This window comes from Petaurus breviceps, unplaced genomic scaffold (assembly GCF_028583685.1).
Source record: "Petaurus breviceps papuanus isolate PSGF00001 unplaced genomic scaffold, PetGlider_PUasm1.0 172, whole genome shotgun sequence".
NCBI lineage: Eukaryota > Metazoa > Chordata > Mammalia > Diprotodontia > Petauridae > Petaurus > Petaurus breviceps.
This window is the reverse complement of record NW_027185755.1, coordinates 1,627,237-1,641,421: the sequence shown is the minus strand read 5'-3', so window position 1 is coordinate 1,641,421 and position 14,185 is coordinate 1,627,237. Positions and strand designations below refer to the sequence as shown.

General features: G+C 42.7%; 1 protein-coding gene across 3 annotated transcripts in view; it reads right to left on the bottom strand.

Moving 5' to 3' along the window:
* The window catches only part of ADGRE1 (adhesion G protein-coupled receptor E1), a 45,556-nt gene that overhangs the window by 2,367 nt on the left and 29,004 nt on the right, over positions 1-14,185 (bottom strand). Inside the window, exons 12-18 of one of the 3 annotated variants that reach the window (XM_069082906.1) lie at positions 12,951-13,145; positions 11,454-11,689; positions 10,152-10,218; positions 7,890-7,981; positions 2,841-3,009; positions 2,639-2,743; positions 1,388-2,088 (exon numbers count right to left, since the gene is read on the bottom strand). In XM_069082906.1, coding sequence (XP_068939007.1) covers positions 2,074-2,088; positions 2,639-2,743; positions 2,841-3,009; positions 7,890-7,981; positions 10,152-10,218; positions 11,454-11,689; positions 12,951-13,145 — 879 coding nt within the window. In that variant the 3' untranslated portion in view covers positions 1,388-2,073. Of the gene's footprint in view, positions 1-1,387; positions 2,089-2,638; positions 2,744-2,840; positions 3,010-7,889; positions 7,982-10,151; positions 10,219-11,453; positions 11,690-12,950; positions 13,146-14,185 lie in introns of those variants that run through there. The other 2 variants (XM_069082904.1, XM_069082905.1) reach the window with 2 other exon arrangements.

Below are 14,185 nucleotides of genomic sequence, written 5' to 3'. Positions count from 1 at the left end.
GAGTCTTCCTGGCTTCAGGTCCTTTACTTTAACCACTGCACCACCTAGCTGCCTTTATTCACAAGGTTAGAGGTTGGATTTCCACATCTTTGGTATCTTCCCTTCCTTCAGATACCTTTATTTTAACATATCAATTTATTTTAATAAATCAATAAATGTATTGTTTAAATTTTTTAGTGAACAAATCTATCCCCTTATTTTTATAAAGAAACACATTTCTCTATTTTATCAGGCAACTTTTTGTGTCTAATAGTACCTCAGCACCTTCACAATTATATCACCTCTAGCATGGATACTCTCTCTGTATATTTGATTCAACACAGCTGTTTTCCTCATCCTTATTCTCTTTAGTGTCATAAGCACCTGGGCAATCATATGTTAGAGTCCAAATATGGCAGTCACACTAGCATGCTGGAGAAAAATTTTTACCAATCATATCCACATGTGTTTTTATGTGAATGCATGTGTGTGCTCCTTCAATCCAACACACTTTTGTTAAAGTGTCTACTATTTATAAGGTATTGTGATGACTCTTAAGATATAAAGAAGGCAAATGACATAATCCTTACCCTCAAGGAACATATACCCCAATAGGGGAGACATTATAAAGACATAGAAAATTATGGTACAAGAGAGAATATGAGAAAGACAAAGGAAGGATCAAGGTAAAACAATATAAGAAATTTGAAGAGGGAAAGATCACTTTCAGTTGGAAGGATCTTCATGGGGGGAAATCATGGGAAAAAATGGTACCTGAGCTGATCCTGGAAGAAAGAGAAGGATGTGAATGGATGGAAATATGGAAGGAGCTCATTCCAGACATGGAAGGTGGATTGTAGGAATACAAGGAGACAGGAGAGGGCAGAAGAAGACTGGATAACAACTAGAAGTGCATTTTTGTCCAAAATGTAGAATAGGAGAAGAAAAGGAAGAGCAAGACATAGGTCTGAGTGGAGTTTTGATTATACTTCAGTAGACCCATGATCTCATCAGTGAGGGTGCTCCTTCCAATGAGGCAGATCCCAACTCATTCGTGCTGGACATCCTTGGTGTTGCTTGTCCGTATCCTGTCATATACCGGTAGGATCATACACCTAGAGCTGGAAGAAGCCTCAGAGTCCATTGAGCCTAATTTTACAGGTGAGGAGATTGAGACTCGGGAAGTTTAAGAGACTTACCCAAGGTCCCCAGGAAAGTATGCATATTGCTTAATATGATGTGAACTTTCCTCTTATCTCTTGATGTCTCTTGATAAGAATGGAGTACATGAGCTGGTCATCAGTTTCTCTCTTTCTCTTACTACATTATTGACCTATCTGTTTTTCTGGTCATGTGTTTCTGATAACATCCTTTCCAGTACTTCTACACAATCAGATTGTGGAAATGCTTAAGCTCCATCTTTGTATCTCCAACAGTACTTAACACAGCACCCCCATACACACGTAATGAGTGGTCAATACACACTTTTGAATGAATGAATAGAAGGGCACAGTAAACATGTATTGAATGAGTAAATCAATGATGAGCAGACCTCTTTGCCTACTGAATTCCTACCCATTCTCTAAAACCCAAATCATATGCCATATCCATTGTGAAGTCTTTACTGAATCCCCTGACTGTAAAGCCCTTCCCCCTCTGAACTAAAAGCACTTTGTCCCATACCTGTCTGATGAATGTAGGTGATATTTTTACTAGAATTAGTTTAATTCATATGTCTATCAGATTATAAGTTCCATTTGAGTAGGGACCACATCTTACTTTAATTTTGTGTCTTCCCTCTTATGAAGTACACCATAGTTAATAAATATTTGTGGGGTGAATAAATGAATAAGACTTTTATTGTTCAGTCATTTTACAGTTGTGTCTGGCTCTTCATGACCCCAGTTGGGATTTTCTTGGCAAAGATTTTGGAGTGGGTTGCTATTTTCTTCTCCAGCTCATTTTACAAGTGAAGAACTGAGGCAAACAGGGTTTTGCCCTGTTTGACTTGCCCAGGGTCACATAGCTAGTATGAGTCTGAGGCCGGATCTGAATCCATGAAGATGAGTCTCTCTGGTTCCAAGCCCAATCTACCTACCCCGAATAAGTCTTAGGAAAGTAAGAATGAATGAATAAGCAGATTTATTATAAGGTTCAGTAAATATTTGTGGACATTGACATTTGGTCTGTTATACCTATTAGATCTCCCTAGTAGGGTATAAGCCCAGAGAGGGCAGGGACTACATTTAATTGTCTCTATCCTCAGTCATCACATTCTTTCCATGCAAACTTTGACACTACGTGCCTCTTCAGGTACCTTCATCCCTCCCCCCCTTCACACACACACACACACACACGCATGCACACGCACGCACACGCACGCACACGCATGCTCTCCTGCCCTCTCCCACTACTCCTTTTCACCTCCCTTTCTTGTGTGGTTTTCCTACTTCAGAATATAAGCTCCATAAAGACAGGCACTATCTTCCTTTGTGCTTGTATTAGTATTCCTAGAACTTGGCCCAGTCCAGGCACATAAATGCTTAATAAAAGTGTGTTTCCTGCCAACTTTTGGAAGCCCTTTCCTCTCTGATAACCCTCCTTCCTAGCTACATACTCTAATGAGGGAGATTCTTTCCTACCTCAGTCCAACGCTTACCGATTTAGAAGTGGATGGCATTGAAGATAAAAAGATCCCTGACGTCTGAGAAGTGGTGCTGGATTTGGCCTTCCCTGTGAAACATTTTTTATACTCTTCTCGCACCTGGAGATTGAGAAACATGGTTATTCATTGCTGGGCTTCAGCCACCTTTATGAAGGGAAGGCCACATGGAAGAGGAAGGGGTAGCTATGAGTTTTACCTGGCGATTGAGGACACAGTGGATGATGAAAATGAAGGTTCCTTGCAGGCTATTGACGATGGTAAATAAGTAAGCCATGATGCTTGCTATGGGACCAATCTGAAAAATCCCCAGAATCCAGGAGCTTCCCAGGATGAAGAGTTGAGCAAAGGCTTTAAATGTTAGTAACCTGTGCAGAGAAGATTGGGAAATGGAATCATTCCCCTAAATTTCTTGAAGAGATATTTACCCAAGGTGAGGTGATAGGGGTTTTTGCACAGGGTACCAAATTTAGAGAATGCTGATCTAGAGCATTCTGTTAGCACTTGCAATCCTTCTAAAGTATAGAAAGATAAGAGCTTAGCACCTAGTCATCCAGAATAGTTCAAATAAGAAGCTATAAGATGACAAGTTAGGGTGACTTCCTCCTCTACCCTGCCCTACCACCTCAACAACCATGATATCTCTTCACTACAACGTCAAAGAGTCTTTGACTCCTTCCATGGGGAGGTGCTCCACCAACCCCCTTAAAACAGCTTATTCTGGGCTCAATTTATAGTACTTGCCCTGGGCTCAAAAATTCCTAGTAATTGCTCTGCTTCCCTGTTTTTGCTTTCACCATCCTCCCAATCATTCAGGTTTGAAAGCTCCTATGTCTCTGACACATCTGTTACCCTCAGCCTTAAAGAGGCTCTATGGCATAGTGAATAGAGTGTTGAACTTGGAAGCAAGAAAATTTAGATTCATATTACAACTCAGGTCCTCACTAGCTGCCATTTACCCTCTTTGAGCCTCAGTTTCCTCATCTGTAAAATGGGATAGTTGGGTCAGATGGCTTCTATGGTCACTCTTAGGTCTAAATCTATGATCCTGTTCACTCTGCACATCTGTCTCCTCCTCACTACTCAGAGTCAGCACCCTGGTGCGGGTTCCATCACTTTTCATTTGGACTTTTATAACAGTCTCATAACTGACCTCACTGCCTCCATTTTTTTACTCCCCCCCCCCCAAATAATCATTCCCACATTTATCTCAGAACTCTTCTGGGAACATCACTCCTCAATTCAAAAATGTTCTGTCATTCCTGTTGCCTGCCACATAAAGTACAGTCTCTTTCCTGACATTCAAGGCCCTACCTACACTATCTGACTCCAACCTTATCTGAAATTTCCAGTGCTCTCTGATCCAATTGCACTAGGTTCATCTCTTATTTGTAGGAGGATAGAAGCATGGATTTGGAGCAGAAATGGAGTCCAACCCCCTCATTTAACAATTAAGGGAACTAAGGCTCAGAAACTTTAAATGATTTGCCTAGGGTCACACCTATTCAATGTCTCAAGCAAGATTTGAATGTAAATCTTTCTGATTCCTACATCTAGCACTTTCCTGTTGTCTCCCATCTCTGCTTTTTCTCATGGCGTTACTCATACTAAGCCCAGAATGGACCAAATGAGGCAATATTTGTAAAATATTTAACACATAGTTGATGCTTAATAAATGTTTATTCCCTTCCTTTATTTTATTGGTTCTTTCCTCCCTCCTTCCTTTCCTTCCTTCTTTCCTTTCTTCTTCCCTTCCTTTCCTTTTTATAGAAAAGGAATGTTCATGGGATGTGGCTGAACTTTACAGAGAGATTGGGGTAAGAAAGATATCAGTTAACTGGGAGCAGTCTGATTCCCCTTCCTTAAGTCATTTGATTTTTAAGGAAATCTAATAGCAGACATAAGCTATCTTTTCCTTTTGTGAAAGCCCAACAGACTTTGTTCAAGGCCTAGAGGGTCAGAGATGTAGTGAGAAGACTGAAATGAGATGAGCATTTTGAGAACCCTGACCCAGAACCTGGTGCCACTCTGCTTAACAAGCTGTGTCAACTTCAGGAGAGATTCCCAATGGACTCCCAAGATTCTTGCAGTGTATCAATGGAAAGTCTAACTTTGGGCACTATGGAGGTACAGGTGGAGAAATCCTGTTTCTCAGTTCCCATATGGAAGCACTTGAGAACTGGACTTCTACATTCAGCTAAGAAAAGGAAAGATGAATTTCATCCCCAAAAGCCTTGGAAGGGAATGGGTCCAGAGAGATAATGTATGTCTATTTATGGTCTATATCTTTTTCTGCATATTGTTTAATGTCTCTATTTGTATTTCTTTAAATTTAATTCAATTAAATATTTATCACAATATAGCCTTGACTCATAGGAGAATTAATGAAACATGAACCAGGGAAAGAAAAGAGAGGAGGAATTTTCCTAGTAGGTTGGGGGCTCAGCCAAAACTTGATTGATTAATACATACACCCCCCCCATATACACACACACAACTTAGATGAAAGAAATAAATATTGCTATCCATATAATGCCAGAGCTAAGGGGAAAGAGGCATCGAGCTCTCTGAGAATCAAAGATAGTTTGGCAGCTACTCTCAGAATACCCTTTATTGTTAGATGGTGTGCATAGAAAATAACAATGAGTTAGCGTTTGCTAGATGTCAACTTGTCTTTACTACTGAAAGAGTCAGGGCAATGGTGAAAATCTGTCCCCCTTCCATGACTACAGATAAAAGGGGAAACAAAGTAACTTTTATCTATTAACAAATATATTTATGAGAAGAAATCCAGAAACATGAACAGGGAGGAATGAAGAAGAATTAGGTAAATAAGAAAAGGGAATTCATCAATGATCTTTCAATTGTCAAAATCAGTGGCCTTTTCTCAATCCTCATTCTTGACCTCTCTACAGCCTTGGATGCTCTTGATCACCTTCCCCTCCTTGATTTTCTCTCTTGGTTTTCCCAACACTACTCTTTCCTGGTTCTCCTCCTATCTACCAGACTGCTCCTTCTCAGTATACTTTCCTGGGTCCTTATCCAGGTCACATCCTCAAACCGCAGGTATTCCTTAGAATTCTGCCCTGGTCCTTTTCTCTTCTCCCTCTATACTACTTCACATGGTGATCTTATCAGCTCCCATGGATATAATTATCATTTCTGCACTGATGATTCTTCAATCTTCCCTCTCTGCTGATCTGTGGTCTCAAATCTCCAGATGCCCATTAGAAATCTTAAACTCAATGTATTCAAAGTGGAACTCTTTATTTTTTTACCCGAAACCTTCTCTCCCACTTCTAAACTTCCCTGTCACTATCAAAGATACCACCATCTTCCCAGTCTCCCAAGCTGACAACCTAGGTGTCTTCCTTGACTCCTCACTATCTGTCAACCCTTCCTTCTGTGTCTAATCCATTGCCAAGGCAAGCTGATTTCACTTCTGCAATATCTCTCAAATATGCCTTCTTCTCTCCTCTGATACTGTCTCCATCCTATTGCAGACCCTTATCACCTTATGCTTAGACTATTGCAATAGCCTGCAGGTTGGTCTGCCTACCCCAAATCTCTCCCCACTCTAACCTGTGCTCCATTCAGCCATCAAAGTAATTTTCCTTAAGTATAGGTCTGACCATGTCACACACCCCCTACTCAGTAAACCCCAGTGGTTCCCTATCACCTCCAGGATCAAATAAAAAACCTTTTGTTTGGCATTTCAAAACCCTTCATAAGCCAGCACTGCCCACTTCCAGTCTTCTTACACCTTATGCCCCATCATGTACTCTTCACTCCAATGACAGAAGCCCCCTTGCTATTCTACAAACAAGATACTCTGTCCCTCAACAACAGCAAGAGATGGGATGTGAGAAGATCACAACAGGCTAATTCGAATGCTGAAGCATTACCTAGTAAGGTAAGATTGAAAAGGAGTAAATGTAAAGTTCCAGGCTTTGGTTCAAAAAATCAGTTTTCCAAGTATAAGATGAGGAGGTATTCCTGGAAGAAAGGGCACTCAGAAGAGTGGAGCTGGGTTCTTTTTCCCTTGTTGATGCATCTAAATGTGTTGGAGCACAGCTGAGTGTTAGAGGGACCTGTAATGCCAATAACTGATTTACATATGTGTCAACCTTATGGTAGTGTTCAAGGAGCTCAGCTGACAGGATGCATCTGCTTTTGCACCAATATTTAGCATCAATCAGGGGGAGAGGAGACTGTCTCAACCACAGGATGACCACAGAATGAGCAAAAGGAATCTCCAACCACAAGCTACCAAATACCACAGAAATGTCTCTGGGGCCAACTCAGTGGGACAGATTTGCTTCAAGTCGCATCTAGGCAACCCTCCCCCAAAGAAATTAGTTTAGAGAAAGGAACAAAAGTTAAAAATATGGGCTAATAACTGGGACAAAGGAAGCATTGCAAAGTGATTTGGAAAACCAGAAAAGTGATTGTTTTCTAATGCCTCACCAGACCCCTGTGCATTGAAGTGTCTGGTACAACGTTGCACAGCCCGCTCCCTTCAGCTATCCACTCACAGGAGAGATCCAATGCTGCCCCTGGGGCCTTGAGCTCCCCAGATGAGCTCTTCCCTTATCTTGCCCAGAACCAGACTACCAGGACACTTCCTGGCCATTTCCAAGTCATGCTGACTGAACTCTGGTCATCATCTTCATCTCTCTCTCTGTCTCTCTGTCTGTCTGTGTGTGTGTCTCTCTCTGTCTCTGGTACTACCCTAGGCTTTAAGAGGTTAACTTTCCTTTATCTATCTGGCCTGGAAATAGATCAGCATGTCACTTCTTAGCCATTTCCAAATCATGTGACCACGTGTACATTTTCCCCTCTGTTCTTTTCTAGTTCCTCTTATTGTAGTCTTTCTCCATTAAAATGAGAGGATTTTAAAGAAAGGGACTGTCTCTCTTACTTATATTTATATCTCCAGCGCCTGGTACCTAATAAGAACTAAATACAATCTTTTTCTCATGTTCATTCATCCTATGATGCTTTTTGAGATACACTATTAAAGGTCTCAGGCTCTATATTATCCTGTGACCCCAACAATTTATGGTATGATAGCAGGAAACCACTAAGAGAGTGTGTGTTCTGAGGTGAGCCCTGGACTGACTCTAGGTTGTTCCATCCAGGCCCCTGTGGCATCAGGGAGGGATCCCTCCTGGCCTAGCCCTCAATCCCATGGTGTGTCCACCTTGAAGGGAAGCACTTGGTCCAATGGGCTTCTAACTAAGCCCACCTGTTGTCTTTGAGGGTTGATACTTCTGCGTTGACACTGGACAACTTCTTTCTCAGGATCCAAAGGGTCCACATCAGCAGGACTGAATTAATCTGTAAGGAGATCAGAGAAGATGGACATGAAACTCAGGCTGGGATATAGGACAGGTCTGGTGATCCCATTTCCCCTTTGGCTTCTCCCTTGAGGGATTGTAAAATCCTAAAATCATATATTGACACCTAGAATAGACCTTGAAGGTACTCTAGTCCAGGGGTGCTTGACCGGAATCTGTGGATTTGTTGTTTGTTTTTGCAAGGCAATGAGGTTAAGTGACTCACCCAGGATCACAGAGTGTCAAGTGCCTGGGGTCAAATTTGAACTCAGGTCCTCCTGACTCCAGGGCTGGTTCTCTGCACCACCTGGCTGCCCCCATGAACTTGATTTTTCAAAATATTTTGATAACTGTATTTCAATGTAATTGATTTCCTTCATATCTTGCACATTTGGTTTCATGCATTTAACAGCATTATCCTGAAAGGGAGGCTTCATCAAAATGCTAAAAGGTCCATGACTTAAAAAAAAAAAGTCCAACTACCTTTATTTTATATATGAAGAAACACAGGCACAGGGGGAAAAAAATGATTGATTCAAGGCCACCTAGCTGCCAGAGCAGGATTCCAACCCAATTCTCTAATTTCATATCCAAGCTCTTTCCCCTGTTCCATTTTAAGAATGACTGTGGTTCCATTGTGGATTGGTTTCTTTTCTAAAAACCAATCCTCCAATAACAATTTACACCCATCTTCCTGTGAGTTTCAGACCTGGACCCTCTTTTTCAGTAGAAATATTCTTCACTCACTCTCGCCATCCCAATTCACCAGGAGATTTGGGTCCATAATGAAACAAAAGCCTCCAATAAATTAATCGTAATTGATAATAGCACCTTTCCATTACAATCAGAGTTAACAGTGCACTTCTACCACAACAGCCCTGCAAAGTTCATAGCGTGTCTTGCCCTACTCATTTTACAGATGAGGAAACTGAGGCTCAGAGAGGAGAAGGGATAATTTGCCCACGGTCAAACAACTAACAAGTAACAAGAACTCAATGATTCTCAATAAATTCATAGAATTAGTTAATGGTACCATGTTGTGAGTTTCATCTTGAGGTCCATCCCTGCCCAAGATGTCCAGAAGCAAAATTAAAAACAAATATAAGAAACAAAAAAAGGAAAGAAACTCAAGTTTTCTCAAAAGCAACATCCCTTCACCTTTGTGGCTTCCCTAGCTGCCCATTCAGTGATGTGCTCTCCTTACCACATGGTTCTCAGAGTTTTCTGATCCCTGCCCATCTCCCATCCAAACCTGCTGTCAGGTAAAAATCCAATCACCTCATTTGCAAAATCTGAGAGTTAGAAGATACTCCCCAAATCCAACTAATCCAATCTATAGCTGAACAACAATTGCTCCACAACATTTCTGACATGTGTTCCTTATTTTGAAGACCCCTAGTAAGGAGAAAAACCTACTGTGTCCCAAGGCAGCCCATTCCACTTTCAGATAATTCTAATTTTTAACATTTTTCCCCTTATTTGGGGAATACATCCAACTCCTCCCCTTTGCTCCTGACTCTATCCTCTAAGGCCAAGCAGAATAAATCTGATCCCTCTTCTCTGTGATTCCCCTTAAAATACTTTGAAGACAAGTTTCATATCCCCTTCAAATCCTTTAAAGAATGAATTTCTAGACAGGCTTAGTGGCCAATAACCATAATCTCTGCTACCCAGGGATGCTGAGACAGGCAAATAGATCTCTTGAACTCAGGAGCTTAGAGCTAATGTAAGAAGCGGGCAGAGCTTGGGTTAAGCCCAATAGATGTCCACTCTAAGTTTGGCATTAATATGAAGAGGCCATTGGGAATGGGGAAGAGAAGCAAATCAATGAATGTCAGAAAACAGAGCAGGTCAAAGCCCCTACGCCAATCAGAGTGGCGACTGGTCCATCAGAAAGCCCCTGTACTTCCAACCTGGACGAGAAAGGGAAACCCAGTCTTAAAAATTAAAATAAAAAATAATTTCTAATCATATAATACCAGAGAAAAGATGGAAGAGGCACTGTCTTAGGACCCTAGCATAATGCCATTAAGCCAGCTGCCCGTTCCCCTGGTGCGTAAGGCTAGCCCAGCCAAGTACAGAGCCCAGTGAGCTCCCAACCTTTTCAGTATGAAATGGAACACACGCCTTGGGCTGAACTCCCCCCATTCTCCAAGTTGTGACTCACATACCATTATTATTGTGCAAATAGGTCCCAGGAAACTCCAGATGAACCCAGTGTCTGTATTCAGCCAGCAGCTTTGGAATGACAAAGGAAAATCAGCGTCATGTCATGGGATTGAGGGGGAGAGGGTGAAACAATCCAGCCCCACCCTGCCCCATCCTTCAAGTAACAGCTGCATTTCCTGAGTAACATGGATTTCGAGAAGCAGTATCTGGGGATGGTCTCATGGGATGTCACAGCTGGAAGGTCCCTTAGAACACTGAACACAGAATGTCACAGCTGGAAGGACCAAGAGAGTATTGAATGTCAGGCCTGGAAGGGTTCTTTGAACAGAGAATTTTGAAAGTGGAAAAGAACTTAGATCTGTTTTTTTTAACATGTGTATGTGTGTGTGTGCACACCTGAGGAAGCCTACAGACCCCTTCTCAAAATGTCTTTATATGTATAAAATAGAATACATAGCATCACAAAAGAAACTAATTACATTGAAATATATTTATAAAAATAGTTTTTAAAAACAAGTTCACAGGCCCCAGATTAAAAAACTCTTGGCAAAGGTGGAAGGGCTTTTATAGCACAGGATTTTAGCACAAGAAGGGTCTTCAGGATGCAGAACATAAAATGTCAGAACTTTTAAACATCCCTAAAATCACAGAAACTCAGTTGGAGAGGATCTCAGAATCCATCTAGTGCAAGCTAGGGTTGAACCAGAATTCCATCTCTAACATGACTGAGACAAGCACTTATCAAGGCTCCCAACTAAAGACTTGGGCTGAGAGAAAGCCCTCCCACTGTAAGGCCAGCTCTAATGGGACGGACTTCTATATCTTCAGTCTAAACCTTTCTGCAGCTTTGCCTCTCCCTCACTCCTAGTTCTGCCCCTTGGGGCCAAATCTAATCCCTCTTTCAGATGACAAACTCTTCAAAGATTATGTCTTCCACCAAGTCCCCCTCCTGTTCTAGGTTAAATATTCCCCAGGTGCCCCAAGCAATACTGTCAGAACTGGAAAGAACCTTAGAACACAGAAAATCATAGATGGAAGGAGTCTTAGAGCATGAAATGTCAGAGCTGGGAGGACCCTTAGAACAGAGGTGGAAGAGATATCAAAACATAGAGTATATCAGAGTTTAGCTATAAGCTAGTTCAACTCTAAAAATTGAGGAGTAACCTGTGCCCCAGAGAGGGGAAGGGGTCGTCCCAAGGTCACAGGCAGAATAAGAAAGGGAGACCAGATCTGAACCTCCCGAATTCTGACTTCCTGGCCCAGGGCTCTTTCCAGGGAAGCCAACTGCCCTTCCCCACACTCACCGGTTATGCATCCCGTAACCTTCCCACTGACTTCCTGCGGCCAACCCCACAATTAGACCTGGAAGACCATAACCAAAGGCACAGAGATACAGCGTCTTGATATTTCGGGAGCTAAAGTAGTTCACAACTCTGAGGTTCCTGACCATCAGGAAGAGCATCACAGCTTCCACCAGCATCCAGGCAAAGGAGGCCAGGAAGAGATAGTGCAGTAGGCCAGCAATGATGGAGCACACTATCTGCAAAGAAAGGAGATCCTGTCATCTTCCCCTGGGAGCACCATGGGATGGGTGGGGAGGAGGAGGGAGCTCTCGAATGGTCCGTATGCATGGTGCCCTTCTCCGCCTCCACTGGGTCATGGTGGAAAGTACCCAGCCAAATAAATCAGTGAACACTGGCTGGAGATCTGGGAAAGGGATGTTGTAGTTTGGGTACATCTGGGTTGGGTCAGAAGGATGGTAGGGTCCCTCTGACACAGTGGAGACTCCCCCCAGAAAAGGTGGAGAAACTCAGGAGGTATTGTCACAGGCTACCCCCATCATTAGCCTTTTGGCCTAGGCTCATGGGATCATAGAATCTTGGATCTAGATGGGTCAGAGGATTTAGAGCTAGAAGAGACATGAGCAATTATCGAGTCTAGATCCCTTAATTTATAAATGAGAAAAATGAAGTTTGGGAAGACAGAGTGACTGGCCCAGAGTCATATATAACCAAGCAGGATTCAAACCCAAGTCTTTGAACTTCATATCCATTGCTCTTTGTTTGTTTGTTTGTTTGTTTTTGGAAAGGCAATTGGGGTTAAGTGACTTGCCCAAGGTCACACAGCTAGTAAGTGTTAAATGTCTGAGGCTGGATTTGAACTCAGGTCCTCCTGACTCCAGGGCCGGTACTCTATTCCCTTCGCCACCTAGCCACCCCTCTAGTGCTTTTTTAAATGCACATTCCATACCTAAGAGCTCAGCCAGCAGAGTTCAAAGAACCAGACTTTCCTCAGGCATAGAGAAGTCAGTGGGACATAGACTCAGGCACAAACATAGATTACCTGACCCCTCAGAGCCAGGCCATCTTGGCCATAAAGAGATCACAGGTGATTCTATTACTCTTTCTATACCTTCATCACACTCAGCTGTATGCCATGTTGCAATGGGCCAAGAGGTTCATTGTCTCATAGGATCTTGACTTAGAGGAGGAAGAGACTTTCAAGGTCATCAAGTCCCCAACCCCTTTATTTTACAAATGAGGAAACAGAGGCACAGAGAAGTTGTCTTAAATGTCTAAGGTAAGATTTGAATCCAGTTCCTCTGACTCCAACTCCAATGCCCTATCCACTACACCATGCTGCTTCTCTATATTTACCTGTGGTTTTAAAATACCAAGAGTGGAAAACATATGGAAAATGGGTGGTTTGGGAAGTATAACCTAAGAATGGGGAGCAGAGAGGAAGCAGACTGAAAGGATGGTGATAGGGCCATATGGCACAGGATGGGAAGACGTATGTACCTTGTTCTCTGTCTTGCTCACTCCTATGAGGAAGAGGAGCTTAGCCAGGAAGAGGCAGACACACAGGTGCAGGTGGAGGGTGGTGTTGCGATTCTGGATGGAGCGGCAGAGCAGGAAAGTGGAGATGGCCAAGGCAAGACACAGCAATGAAAGAATCATCCCCACTTGGCTTATCAAAAACAAGGCAAAATCCACCTGAAAGGAAGTTGGCCCAATTGGCTTTGCTGAGCACCAGCTTTACAGGTACCTTCAGGGTTCGTGGTCCAGCACCCTACCCCCATCCTCAGGAAAGTGTCTTCCTGGGCCATGCTAAATGGCTGAGACTCTGTCCTCTGCAAGGATTCTAAACTGGTTTAAAAACATATTCGAAAGTCTGATTTCCCCCTTTATCACCCCAGGTAGTCACTTTCCTAAAGAACAGTCTTCCGCTTGTCCCTTTCCTCACACCATCCCCCTTCTCATTTCTACCTCCTCCAAATCTCATCCTCTCTTCAAGTCCTAACTCTCCCAGCAAGCCTCCCATGACCACACCAGCCCAGAAGAATCTCTCCCCTCCTCTAAGCCCCTCTGTCCTACTTAGCTCTTATCTCCGTATGTCACTAATTTTCTGTTGATGTAATTGCACTTTGTCTTCCAATTAGACTGTAAGTTCTTTGAAGGCAAGGACATTGTCTTAGGCTTCTTTCATATCACCTACACACCCTGGCACCCCAACTGCATCTAACCAGTTACTGGTCTGCTTGCCCACCCACTCGTTTTACTTCTGTGCCATCTCTAACGTCTCATCCTTCCACCCGCCATTTTCCACAATTCTTACTACCATCACCCAACTCTGGTCTTTATTACCACTCATATGGACACTTGGTCCATATGTCCTTAATATGTCCAATCCATCCTTTATAACATTTTCAGAAGAATTTTTCTTACACATAGATCTGGTTATTTCACCTCCTCAAAAATGTTTAATGGTTCTTTATTGCTTGCCAAGTCAAGTTCAAACTCTTTAGCCTGGTATTCAAGACCCTCTTGCAATCTGGCACCATTCTACCCTCTCAACCTTATCTATTCAAACTAGAATATTCAAACTCTCTGCCCCCAAACCATGACCTACATTCAGGTGTCCTTGCCATGGTTCCCATTGCTCTTCCTGGAATATCTTCCCTACACTTTTTTATTTGTTAAAAACCTTCTTATTGGGTTGACCAGGTGGCGCAGTGAGTAAGAGCACTGGCCCT